The sequence below is a fragment of the Balaenoptera physalus genome (genome assembly GCF_965194825.1).
Source record: "Balaenoptera physalus genome assembly, chromosome: 7".
Taxonomy (NCBI): domain Eukaryota; kingdom Metazoa; phylum Chordata; class Mammalia; order Artiodactyla; family Balaenopteridae; genus Balaenoptera; species Balaenoptera physalus.
In genome coordinates this window covers 87,828,061-87,840,246 of record NC_138886.1, presented here as the reverse complement: position 1 = coordinate 87,840,246, position 12,186 = coordinate 87,828,061, and the positions used below count along the sequence as shown (strand labels likewise).

General features: G+C 46.5%; 1 protein-coding gene and 1 long non-coding RNA gene across 3 annotated transcripts in view; one reads left to right on the top strand and one right to left on the bottom strand.

Moving 5' to 3' along the window:
* Positions 1–12,186, bottom strand: part of ERCC6L2 (ERCC excision repair 6 like 2) — a gene marked incomplete at its 3' end in the record, with an annotated part of 201,751 nt that overhangs the window by 9,509 nt on the left and 180,056 nt on the right. The window contains exon 19 of one of the 2 annotated variants that reach the window (XM_082469555.1): positions 4,272–4,409. In XM_082469555.1, coding sequence (XP_082325681.1) covers positions 4,272–4,409 — 138 coding nt within the window. The other variant, XM_082469557.1, reaches the window with a different exon arrangement.
* Positions 1–12,186, top strand: part of LOC309664564 — a 251,474-nt gene that overhangs the window by 116,058 nt on the left and 123,230 nt on the right. The gene's annotated exons all lie outside the window — the stretch shown is intronic.

Sequence of the window (12,186 nt, the reverse complement as noted above, 5' to 3'; positions counted from 1 at the left end):
GAAAAAAATGGATTACTACAGTGTGTGCACCCCATCCTAAAGAGAGCTCACACAAAAGCCAGCGCCACCTAAACACAGCTGTTAGAGAAGAAAATGGAGCCGAATGGAATTGTTGAAATCAATTTTGTGTGGGGAGGCAAGAAACACACAACTTTTCCCCCCGAAAGAGGTCCATTTTGTGAAAACTTGCCCTGAGTTCCGCGAGTCCAGGGGATGCCCCTTCCCCCCGGCCCCACTTCCTGAAATGTGGGCCCCCCTAAATGAGATTATGAGGGCTCTAGGAGTATGCTTCTTGCAGGAGACATCGGGGCAAAATTATTGTTGTTTCCCTGTCACTGACTGCAAACTTCATGCAGGGTAAACTGAACCCGACTAGCGCCCTGTTTGAAGTTTAGAAGATTTAGGCTTTCTTTTTTTCCCTTTTGAACTTTTATGTAGACATAGGTTCCAATGCATCCAAGGAGCACGAGGCAGTTACACTCAAGAAGCACTTATGGCGCTTTGGTTAACTGGGTGGGTTAGAGGCGAGCTGGGCAGGGTGAGGGAGGGCAGCCCCAGGCCCCAGCCACAGCCCCAGCCCCAGCCCCCAGCCCCCACCCCGAGTCCCGGTCCCAGGCAGACATCACTGCCACATCTAGCTTGGCAAAAACTGCCACGCTTTTTCACGGTTTTTGTTTTTCCTTCACCATCCACTGCCCACCCCCGCCCCTCCGCGCACCGTGGAGTGGCTTTCCCGGGGGCGGCGTGGGAGGCAGATTGCCGGCGCCTTCTAAGGTTGTCCCCGCTTGCCTCTCACACTAGGGTGCTTCAAGGAGAGTGACCTGGAGGGAAGACTTGTGGTGTGCCTTCTTTCTTCTTACACTCGCACTTTTTGAAAGGAGAAAATGATTTTGCCAAGAATAGGTACAAAGTTGGAAGCCCAGGGGTTCTGGTTTGGTTTGGAACGGGAACCACACAGTTCCAGGATGTCTTAATGGGGTACACAAATTCTTAACCTCAAGCAGTGCAGACGGTCAGGAGAATGAGTTCTCTCTTCCGAGCTTTCTTGGGGTTTTCCTGAAGCTTCCTCTTAGCCTGTGACCATGCTGGTGAAATTATTGACCTCGGCTTCCCTAGCCCAGAGCACAAACCACAGAGATGGAACAAGGGCCAAAGGTTCCTGGCTGAGTGGTCACTTCACATCCAGGAAGGTTTCCTCCCTGCATCCTGGGTTGTTAGAGCCAGCTCCCGCTTCAGGTGATGGTGTCACCTCCCACAGTAAACTCACTCATACTTTAACTCAAGAGCTGCGCTTTAATCCTTCTGCTCTGCACCACTGGGAATTCACGTCCTTGTTCCCTTGCTAAATAGACACCCAACCTTCTGCTCCCCCGGCATCTCTGCTCCTGCACCTCCACCCCTCCCACTCCTGCTGCTGTTGCCTCCAGAACACCAGGTGAACAGAGGGCTGGGCCTATAGCATGCACACGTCCTCCTGGAGAGCCAGCCTCTCACCTGTGGCCCAGGGTGTCACACCCAGGTCAACCCTCCTCCACAGGCCTCCCAGGAGGGACAGAAAAATACAGCTTCCCCAAGCAGTAAAATAGAGATCATGAGTCTGATCTTGCAGGACAATGTGAAAAAAGTAAGATCCTCCCTTTTTAAAAGTCCACCAATATTTATCAAATATCTATTACAGGGGCTTCCCTGGTGGTGCAGTGATTGAGAATCTGCCTGACAATGCAGGGGACATGGGTTCGAGCCCTCGTCTGGGAAGATCCCACATGCCGCGGAGCAACTAGGCCCGTGAGCCACAGCTACTGAGCCTGTGCGTCTGGAGCCTGTGCTCCGCAACAAGAGAGGCCACGATAGTGAGAGGCCTGCACACCGCGATGAAGAGTGGCCCCACTCGCCGCAACTAGAGAAAGCTCTCGCACAGAAACGAAGACCCAACACAGCCAAAAATAAATAAATAAATAATTAATTAATTAAAAAAAAATATCTATTACATTCCAGGTACAGAAACATTGCCAGCTCCCAGTTATTTGGTAAATATTCTGGAACACATTAGCAGAGCAAGGAGTAACATTTTTGAACATTATAACTAGGTGTGGCAGAGACTGTAGTGCTCGCCAATCAATACCTGATCCCTGTGATCCTCTCTTCCTGCTGCGCACACCCCTGGAATACAGTCTCAGCCTCCCTTGCTGTCAGGTGGAGCCATGTGACTGGGTCCCAGACAATGAGATGTGAGCATGTGATGTGTGCCACATCCAGGCCCAGCCCATAAGAACTTCCCACACTTTACAAAAATGAACTCAAAAGTGGATCACAGACTTAAACATAAAACATAAAATTATAAAGCCTTTAGAAAAAAACATAGAAGAAAATCTTTGGAATCCAGAGCTAGACAAAGAGTTCTTAGGCTTGACATAAAATCACAAACCATAAAAGGAAAAAAATCCTTTAGACTTCCTAAATTAGACTTCATCAAAATGAAAGCCTTTGTTCAGAGAAAGACTCTGTTAAGAAGATGAGAAGAAAAACTACATACTGGGAGAAAATATTCGTAAACCATATATCCATATATCTAGAATACACAAAAACCTCTCAAAACTCAGTAGTCAAAAAGCAAACAATCCAACTAGAAAATGGACAAAAAAACATGAAGAGAGACATTTCACTGGAAAGGATATACAGAATCAAATAAGCACATGAAAGATGCTCAGCATCATTAACCATTAGGGAAATGCAAATTAAAATGACAATGAGATAACCATACCAGAAAACAATTTGGTAGTTTCTTAAAAAAACAGAAACAAAAACAAAAAAACTAAACATGCAAATATCTTCTACCCCAGAGATTCCACCCCTGAGCATTTATCCCAGAGAAATGAAGACTTATGTACTTATGTTCACATAAAAACCTCTATACAAATGTTTACAGCAGCTTTATTCATAGTAGCCAAAAATTGGAAACAGCCCAGATCTCCTTCAGTGGGTGAATGGTTAACAAATTGTGGCACATCATACCATGGCACACTGTTCAGCAATAAAAAAGAACAAACTATTGCTACATGTAACAACCTGGAAGAATCTCCACAGGAATTATGCTGAGTGAAAAAAATCCAGTCTCAAAAAGTTACGTACTGGGGCTTCCCTGGTGGCGCAGTGGTTAAGAATCCACCTGCCAATGCAGGGGACACAGATTCGATCCCTGGTCCGGGAAGATCCCACATGCCGTGGAGCAACTAAGCCCATGCGCCACAACTATTGAGCCCGTGTGCCACAACTACTGAAACCCACGTGCCTAGAGTCCACAATCACAACAAGAGAAGCCACCGCAATGAGAAGCCCACACACCACAACGAAGAGTAGCCCCCACTCGCAGCAACTAGAGAAAGCCTGCACACAGCAACAAAGACCCAACGCAGCCATAACTAACTAAATTTTTAAAAAGGTTACGTACTATATGATTTCACATATACAATATGATTGAAACGACAAATTATAGAACTGGAGAACAGATTAGCTTGCCAGGGATTAAGGAGGAGATGGAGGTGGGAGGGAAGCAGGTGTGGTTGTAAAAGGGCAACATGAGGGATCCTTGTGTGATGGTACTGTTCTCTATCTTGACAGTATTGATGTCAGCACTGGCTGTGATCTTGAACTAGAGTTTTATAAGATGTTACCATTGGGAAAAACTGGGTGAAGGGTCCATGGGTTCTTTCTGTATTATTTCTTACAACTTCATGTAAATCTACCATTGTCTCAAAACAACAAGTTTAGTTACTGGACCCCCCAAATACCCCTAAGACACATGATCCAGTGATCTTCCGTCACTGAGAAAGATTAACAGAGGAAGGCAAACCCCAAAGTGCCCCTGAATGGCCGTGTGCTGCAAAGTCACTCCCTCAACCTCCCATACTGGGCTGAGATGTAATCAAGAAAAAACTTTTCTTGTGTTAAAACACTGATGTCTGGGGATTGTTTGTTACTGCAGTCACTTCTACCTACCCTGACTAATGACACGTTGAGGATCTGGGACTTTAACCCAAATTCAGGTTCCACAGGGAACTGACAAGTTGTGCTGACTTTCCCATGATACTATTTTGGTCTCTACTGCTGAGAAAAATTACCCCATCTTTCTGCCTGTGTGCAAACCAGGGATTGACTCCCACTTCAGTACTTACTGGCGGTTGAAGTTTAAGTCACTGGACTTCTCTAAGCCGCATTCTCCTCTGCTGCAAGACTAGGGAGTAAAGAAGTGAGGTACATATACGTGTAATTACCTGTGCAGCTGAGATTGGGGGTTGTGTGTCCAGCAGCCTCCTCCTTGTTCTCTTTGTGATCTGACTCTTCTGGTCTCGCAGTAATTCTCTATCTTAGCTCTGGGGTGACCTTTTCTAAAAATGGACCTGATCATTTGCCTTGGTTAAAAAACAACAATAATGACAATGACAAAATGGTAGTGATGCTGTTATTAATAATGATAGCTGCCATTCATCAAGCACTTATTATATTCCTAGAGACACTCATAAGCGACCTCAGCCTTCACCCTAGGGTTTGTGCTGGCATTTCCAAGCCCAGCACCTTCTGAACTGCTCTTCCCCCAACCCTCCTGGGCAGGTCATGCTCCACCAGGCAGCAGTTCTTCCCCTCAGCCCTCCACAACTTGCTCTTGGGGCATTGTGTCCCTCATTTGAGGCTGTGACCTCGGAAACATGTAGGTGGGGCCTGGGCTTTACCCGCTCCCGAATGGCTTTACATGCCAGGCACTGGGCACAGTTCTTGTGTACATCGTCTTACCTGGTTATACGAAATGTCCTTCTGTAGAATGGGAAATTCTGACAGGCTCTTTCAAGGATGGGCTTCTAAAGCTAGGGACCCCCCAGACCTCAGTCAGGCCACGATGAAGTTTCACTGGTTGTGCTAGTTTTCTATTGCTGTTGCAACAAATTACGACAAACTTAGTGGTTGAAAACAACATGAATGCATTATATCTTGCTGTTCTGTAGGTTCCAGGTCTCACTGGGCTAAAATCCAGGTGTCAGCTGGGCTGCGTGTTTTCCTGGAGGCTCTGCAGGAGAATCCCTTCCCTAACCTTTCCAGCTTCAAGAGGCCGCCTCAAGAGGGCCCACGGCCCCTCCTCTGTCATCACAGCCACAGCAGTGGGTGGAGGGCTTTGCATATGGCATCACTCCAACTTCCTCTTCTGCCTCCTTCATCCATTTAAGATTACACTGGACTTGTGATTGCATTGGGCCCACCTGGATAATCCAAGATAATCTCCCCATTTTAAGGTCTGTTTGTGAGCAACCTTAATCCTGTCTGCTACCTGAATTCCCTTTTGTCAGATAAGGTAACACATTTACTGGTTCCAGGGATTAGGAGGTAGCCATCAGACCTACCACACTGGTCCACAGCAAAATGAGAAAAATAACAACGTAATGATTTTCCTATGAAGCTATTTTTAGAAAAAAATTTGTAATTCTGTATGCCTTTGCAATTTGAGGGAGGGGATGTTAAATAGTATGAAATGTCCTTTTGAGAAAAAACGAAAAGTTGGCAAACTGACATTTTCCTGGTCCATGAAGTTCCAGACTGTGGGAAACAATGCTCTGGGCCAAATAGTACCATGGACATGCTTCCCCAGAGCATCATCTGCATGGCAGCCAGAGGCTGGCAACCTCAGGGTGCTACTGAGGGGACCAGGGGTCCTGAAGGACGCAGCCCAACTGAGAATCATGGAGATGTGAGGGTGTCAATGACAGGGGCTTATCATCCCATTCAGATTGGCTCCCTGATTAGTACTTGGGTTGGGCTGAGGAGTGGGGGCCCCAGGCTGTGAGCAACCACGGGATGGCTGCAGGAGGCAAGCTGATATAACATGTGTCACGATCCTTAGCTGACAGGTGTTTGTCTAAGGCTAACGTGGGTCCATGGATGCAATCAGAGGGCTGTGTGGTTTTTGAGAAGCCACTCAACCTCTCTCAGCCTGTTTCCTTGTCGTCAATTAAAAAAAGAGCATAATACCTTCCTTAAGGGCCTTATGAGGCTAAATGAGATCCTGTACGAGAGGAATTTGTGTAGGCCACACACTTATACTATATAAGCAAATAAACAAATACCAGTTTTTAGCTTACCTGATAGAGAATACTCTTGATATTTTTGAGGGTTAAAAATAACTGTAATCTTTAACAAAATGTATTTCTTGGTTTTTGCCATTGTCATTAGAGAAACAAGTTAAAGCAGACAACTTTAAAATAGCTTCTAAGTCAGCATTTCAGTTTCAAGATGTTGAGAGACAAATTCACTCAAGAGATGGGATAAAATCCAGCCATTAGCAAGCAGATGAATTTAGTTCAAATGTTGTGTGTTTATAATATTTTGAAAATGTTTAATGGTCTATTAGTTGTGCAGGTAAGGATTTACCTACTGGTGAGGGCTTTTAAAATATCAGCAAATAATTTGAAAGATTAAAAAGAAAGAAAGAAAAAAAAAAGGAGAGAAAAAGTTTGGTTTTGGTTGATTACCTTAAAAATCATATAAATGGCTTTTTAAACAGATAGTAAAATTAATATATAGATATTGATGGATATATAAAGAGATTATATAAAGGAGAAAATAATAGTCACTCTTATTCCCGTGACCCAGAACGCTGCTAACATTTTGTTGTATTCCCTTCTGTTGTTTCCTTTTTAACCAGCAAGAATAAAGTGATTTTCATACTGTACTGCTATCCCATAGAATCCTACCAGCATAGACAAATGACTTTAGCTCAACAACAGAAAACCTTGTGGGTTTTTCTAATTATTACAGAATCTATATTTACCCTCCAATATTTCTAGATGTCCAGCAATATCTGCTTGGATTCCCCCTATATTTTCCATTTTTCCTCTCTCCTAGAAATTCCTTGAATCTTTCAGTACTCTCTACAGCACTGGTCTAAATGAACACAGCTTTTAGAGCCACACTGGGGTTCATCCATGGCCACAGATGCTGAGGAACCCAAGGACAAGGAAGGCAGGGAGAGAAGGAGACACAAGTCCTGTTTCCCTTCTCCCTGTCCTTAGGCATTTATCTCATGACCACCGTGGTAGCATGGTGGCTGGGACTTGGCCCTTGTCCCACCTTCTTCTCACGCTCCTGATCTGCTGGGGCCGGAGCACTAAACAACTTTACCAAACTCTCTTGTACCTGAATGTTTTCACATGAGTTCAAGTTAACCACTCAGATACATCTGAGACAGGCTTGGAAGATGGGAGTGAGGCAGGGTTGACGTCTGCGGTTTCTGCAGGCTTGCGGACATCAGGAGCCATGGGCGCCTTCCATTTAGCTGGGGTAGCTGGTAGCAGACAGGTGTGATTTCTGGAGCCTGCCTCGGTAGTGGCTGTTTCTTGATTACAGAAGAGGCAGCAGCCCTTTGGTGGCTCCATTCTGCAGAGTGGCTTTGAGAATCACCTCTGAAATCTCTCCCTAGAGGTGGTTTCAGAATCACCTCCCACTGATTTTACAAACCATTTTGCTTAATTAAGCCCAACTCACTTACACTAGCTAGAGTGGATTCTATTCTCTGCAACTGAGCCCCCACTGATACAGCTATTCTACAGGATCGATCTATTTTGAGCATCTGCTATGAGTTCACATTGTACTAGGCAAGAAGGAGTCCATCAGAGAAGTACTAGAATGGCTCTCAATGTGCTGCACCAAAGTTACGTTAATCCTCTCCATTGCCTTAAGAGCAAAGTACTATTATCACTCCTATCATACAGAAGAGGAAATGGAGTCACAGGTGAATTAAATAACTTTCCTGAGAGATTTTGAAACCTGAACTCAAACAAGGGACCATAAATCTCTCTCTCCCATTATGTTTTTCCACATAGTCAGGCTCTTTTCCACCCCTCCCTTACACCATCCCCCAGCAGAATGATATTCCACAAGAAGCCTGTTTAGCTCTTAGAAACTGATTTCTTTATGTCCTGCATTTGAAGTCTGGAATATTAACCAAATAGTGCTACTGCAAAAGACATTCTCAGTATGTTCCTAAAGAGGGCTGGAGTGTGCACTACATAGTTCTTGCTTTCTTTGTAGGGGAGATTAGCAGGGGAGGATTGCTCTTCTTTTCACTCCTCCACAGAGATAATTTATCACTCTTTGAAGAATTGTATGTTTCTGTGGTTTCTTGGTTTGGAACTGCAACAGACACTGAGACTTCTGCAAAATTTCAATTATTTTCTGCGTGGAATGCAACTGAATGCACTGATGTCTTCCAGAGAGCAGGTCAACAAGAATAATTTTCTAATAATTAGTCCTATGAATAACACAATTCTCCAAGCCCCCTTTCACTCAAACCTTTCCATTGATGGTTTCAGTAGCTCCAGGTCAGGATTTCACTTTACACATCTAAGGCTCCGCGCCTCCCCACCCCTGTCCTGCTCCATCCAGCACAAAAAGAGGCAATGCAAACTTGACAGAAAGGAAAATGCCAAAACCACACATAAGAATCAGGCCTGGGTGTAGCACTCATCTGCCAAGTAAGAAATCTTTCCCGAGTGAGTCCTCCACAAACAAGGTCAGTCCCAAAAGCCCACACTACCTTAGCCAGGGAGGGGCCGATGGCGCCATTAAAAACTCTTGCCAGGGGTTACCTCAGACAATGTAAATACAAAACTGGTGCTTGTGTTTATTTAAAGTTATTGGCATCGGGCTCATTCCTGGTAGACAAGGATAATCTTGTTTACAGCAGCATCAGATGACGGACAAGACTCTGTATAACATAAATCAAATGATGCAGGGGGGGGCATAGTTTAAACATCCCCCCCCCCCGCATAACAACTAGGGGCATAAACAACTTCCCTCAAGCAAAACAAATCCTGCCAAGACTCAAGCTGGAATTCATTTATTATACAGCTTCAAGTTGACTTGTTTCAACAGTAAACAACTGCAAAAGCAGAGGGATAAGAACTGATGTCCAAGACCATTACAAGCCTGTCATTTTACTCCTAACATTTTTTGCAAAATGTGTTTTTGGCTCTGTTGTGTGTTTGTTTGACAATATTCACTTTCCTGCAAATGCTGCCACTCGTGTCACTTCACAGGGAAGGTGTGGCTGTGGACTACGCATGCGTATAGACAGCAGAAAGGGTCAAGGGGGCCACCCGAAGAGTTGCCATTGTCCTTTCAAAGGCATTTAGCCTGGCGGATAAACCTGGACCTGGGAACCTTAGTGAATTTAATGATATAGAGACAGATATTAGGATTTCAGGGCAAATGTACAGAACTCAAGTAAGGGTCTTGGCAATAAGCTCTGCCTCCTTCTGGGGTTCAGACTTGCTGGAACTGATGGCAAGGTCTTGCTGAGATTTACTCACATGAGGAACTATAGGGCCTCCTGGGAAAGACTCATGTCAGTGAAGATGGAATCTAGCAGACAAGCCAGTCCAGAGAAAAGAGTGGCCTTAGGCCTACCTGGTGACTCAGTAGCACAGACTCTCAGCAGGAGGTAATGCCTGGGGAACACAGCAACCCCCAGAAAAAAGGGGGTGTGGCCAGGAGAAGGAAGAACAGCAGTGGTGGTGGCACACGGTGTGGGAGGGGCACCCGAGGATAAAGAAACACTGCGTATGGGAGGAGGAAACAGGACGTGAGGAGGAACAGGATCCTGCCTCTGACGGGGAGAACAGTAAATGAATGAAGAGTCCCCTCATCCCAGCACAGCACACGTGACACAGGAATAGGAGGCAGACCATCTGGGAGGGGCCGGCAGGACTTTGTTTCTCTGAAGCCCGATTCCCATTCTGGGTTTTTCTCCCTTTGCTGTCTGTTTCTCCCCTAGGTTAGGACACGTCTTCATCTCAGCGTCCCTGGCATCCTGCAGATGGTGGGATTCGACACTGGGGATGACTCCATGCCCATCTGTGGCCTGCTCTCTCCTGGCCACACCATCTTCCTTGCAGCCCTCTTGGGGTGGGGGCATCCTGAGTGCCATCCTTGGCTCTGCACAGGCTGTTATGGCTCTACTCTTTGGAAAAACCTACCTGAAGCCTCAAGCTACCCAGAGATGCCACCTTTACCCCCTGTCACCTATCGGCCTGACACTCCCCCATGCATGTTAAGACCTTTGGCATCTGAAGGTAGGTCTTTCTCTCCACCTTAAGTCCTGCCTCTGTCCTGACTCCCTTTTCTGTCCATGAACCTTAACTCCACTGTCCTCAACTTTCCTTAACCTTCACCCTGTCCGCCTGAACATGTGCTCCTCAAACAAGAAATCCCACTACCTGACTCCCCTACACCTCACCCCCTCACCCCTACTCCTATACATATGCTCTTTGATTCCTCCAGGCCTGTGCCTTCTCCATCACCTTCTCACCTGAGAGGCGCTTCCCGGCCCTACTTCATTCTATTCTCATGCCACTAATGACCCTATTTTCCTGCCCCTTGACCTCTACCAGGGCCCACCTGCCAAACCCTGGCCCTGGATCAGTCTCACCGTCTGCCTTCTCTGCTCTCACACTTGGGCAATATATTGGTTATCAATTGTTACTAACAAATCACTCCAAAGCTTAATAGCTTAAAATAGCAAACACTTAGTTTTCTTTATTTAGTCTCTGTGGGCTGAGCTGGGTGGCTGTGGTTCAGGGTCTCTCGGGAGGTTGCAGTGCAGATGTTGGCCAGGGTTGCAGTCATCTGAAGGCTTGACTAGGGCTTTCGGGTCTGCTTCCAAGGGCTCCCTGTGTGGCTGTTGACAGGAGGCCTCAGCTCCCGCCACAAGGACCTCTCCATAGGGTTGCTTGAGCATCCTCAGGACATGACAGCTGGCTTCCCCCAGAACAAGTGATCCAAGAAGGAGAAAGAGCAAAGGAGAAGCCACAAATCTTCTGTGACCTAGAATTGGAAGTCACACACTGTCACTGGCACTTCTGCTACATTCTATTCCTTAGAAGCAAGTTGCTAAGTCCAGCCCACCCTCAAAGTTAGGGGAATTAGACTCAACCTTTTGAAGGGAGGAGTGTTGGGAGCATGTGGACATTTTTAAAAAGCACCACAACTCACTTCATTCCTTTCCTCTCATGACAGCAATCACTCCACTTTCCTGCCCCCTTGACTACAGTCAGAGCAACTTGTGAAACCTTAACTGGGATCAATCTTGTCATCCACCTTCTCTTCTGTGCATGGGCAACTGAGCCCTGATGAAGAAAAATCTCACAAATGGGCGATGGGGTTCATGCTGACGCATTTTCTCCAACCTCACTGGGCTCTTCCTGCTTCTGGTGCATCTTCTCTGCCGCCCTAGGTGACTCTCACTGCTGTTTCTTGGTGGCACATCCAAAGTCCGCCTCCCTCCTCCGGACCCTCACACCACATGCTCTCAGCAGGCAGTTGCCTCCAGCTTCATTGATGGCATCAGCTTCCTCCCTCTTTCACAAATGAACCTGTGTCATAAACTGCCTTCCCTCCCTTCTTAGGGGAAAAGGGGCTTCTCTCCTTTATTCAAGCTTGACCGTGTCTGATCCAATGCCCTATTCCTCCAGCAATCAGCACAGATTCCTCTCAATCCTTCACCTTTCTACTGGGTTCCCCTGCCCCTCTCACCCCCAAACTAAGAACAAACTCATGTTTGTTCCAACCTTTTTTTTTAAAAGGTGAGACAAAATAACAATCCACCCTTGGCCCAGTCTCTCCCCTACCACACAAGACACCCATAGTTGGACGGTCTTGTGTCTCCTCTACTTCACAGTTGAGCTTCTAGAAAGGGTGGTCTGCACTCTTGGTCTCTTCTTCCACCCTTCCCACCACCACCCACCTCTCAACCCTTGGCAACCTAGCTTTCCCCTCCCTGGCTTCCATGATGCCCTGGGGGCCACCACACAGCCAGCTCCACAGATTATCCTGTCTTGTGTGGCCTCCACGTAGCCCTGGACTCCCTGTCGAAACGTCGTTCCCTCTGACACTCTCTCCTCATTCCTGTCTGTCTCCTCATTCTCCTCTGGCTCCTTTCTTTCTTCCTAGAATGTTCTTGGTCTCTCTGAGGTATCTCACCAAACTCATGTCACCTTCACCCTGGCCTTCCGCAGCTGTACTTCTAGCCCCGTCCTTGTTAAGGAATTCACAACTTACTGCCCAGCGGTCCATGGCCCTGCTCCACCTGGATGTCACATGCGAATCTTGACCTTGACACGTCCAAAGCTAGACTGATCGTATTTC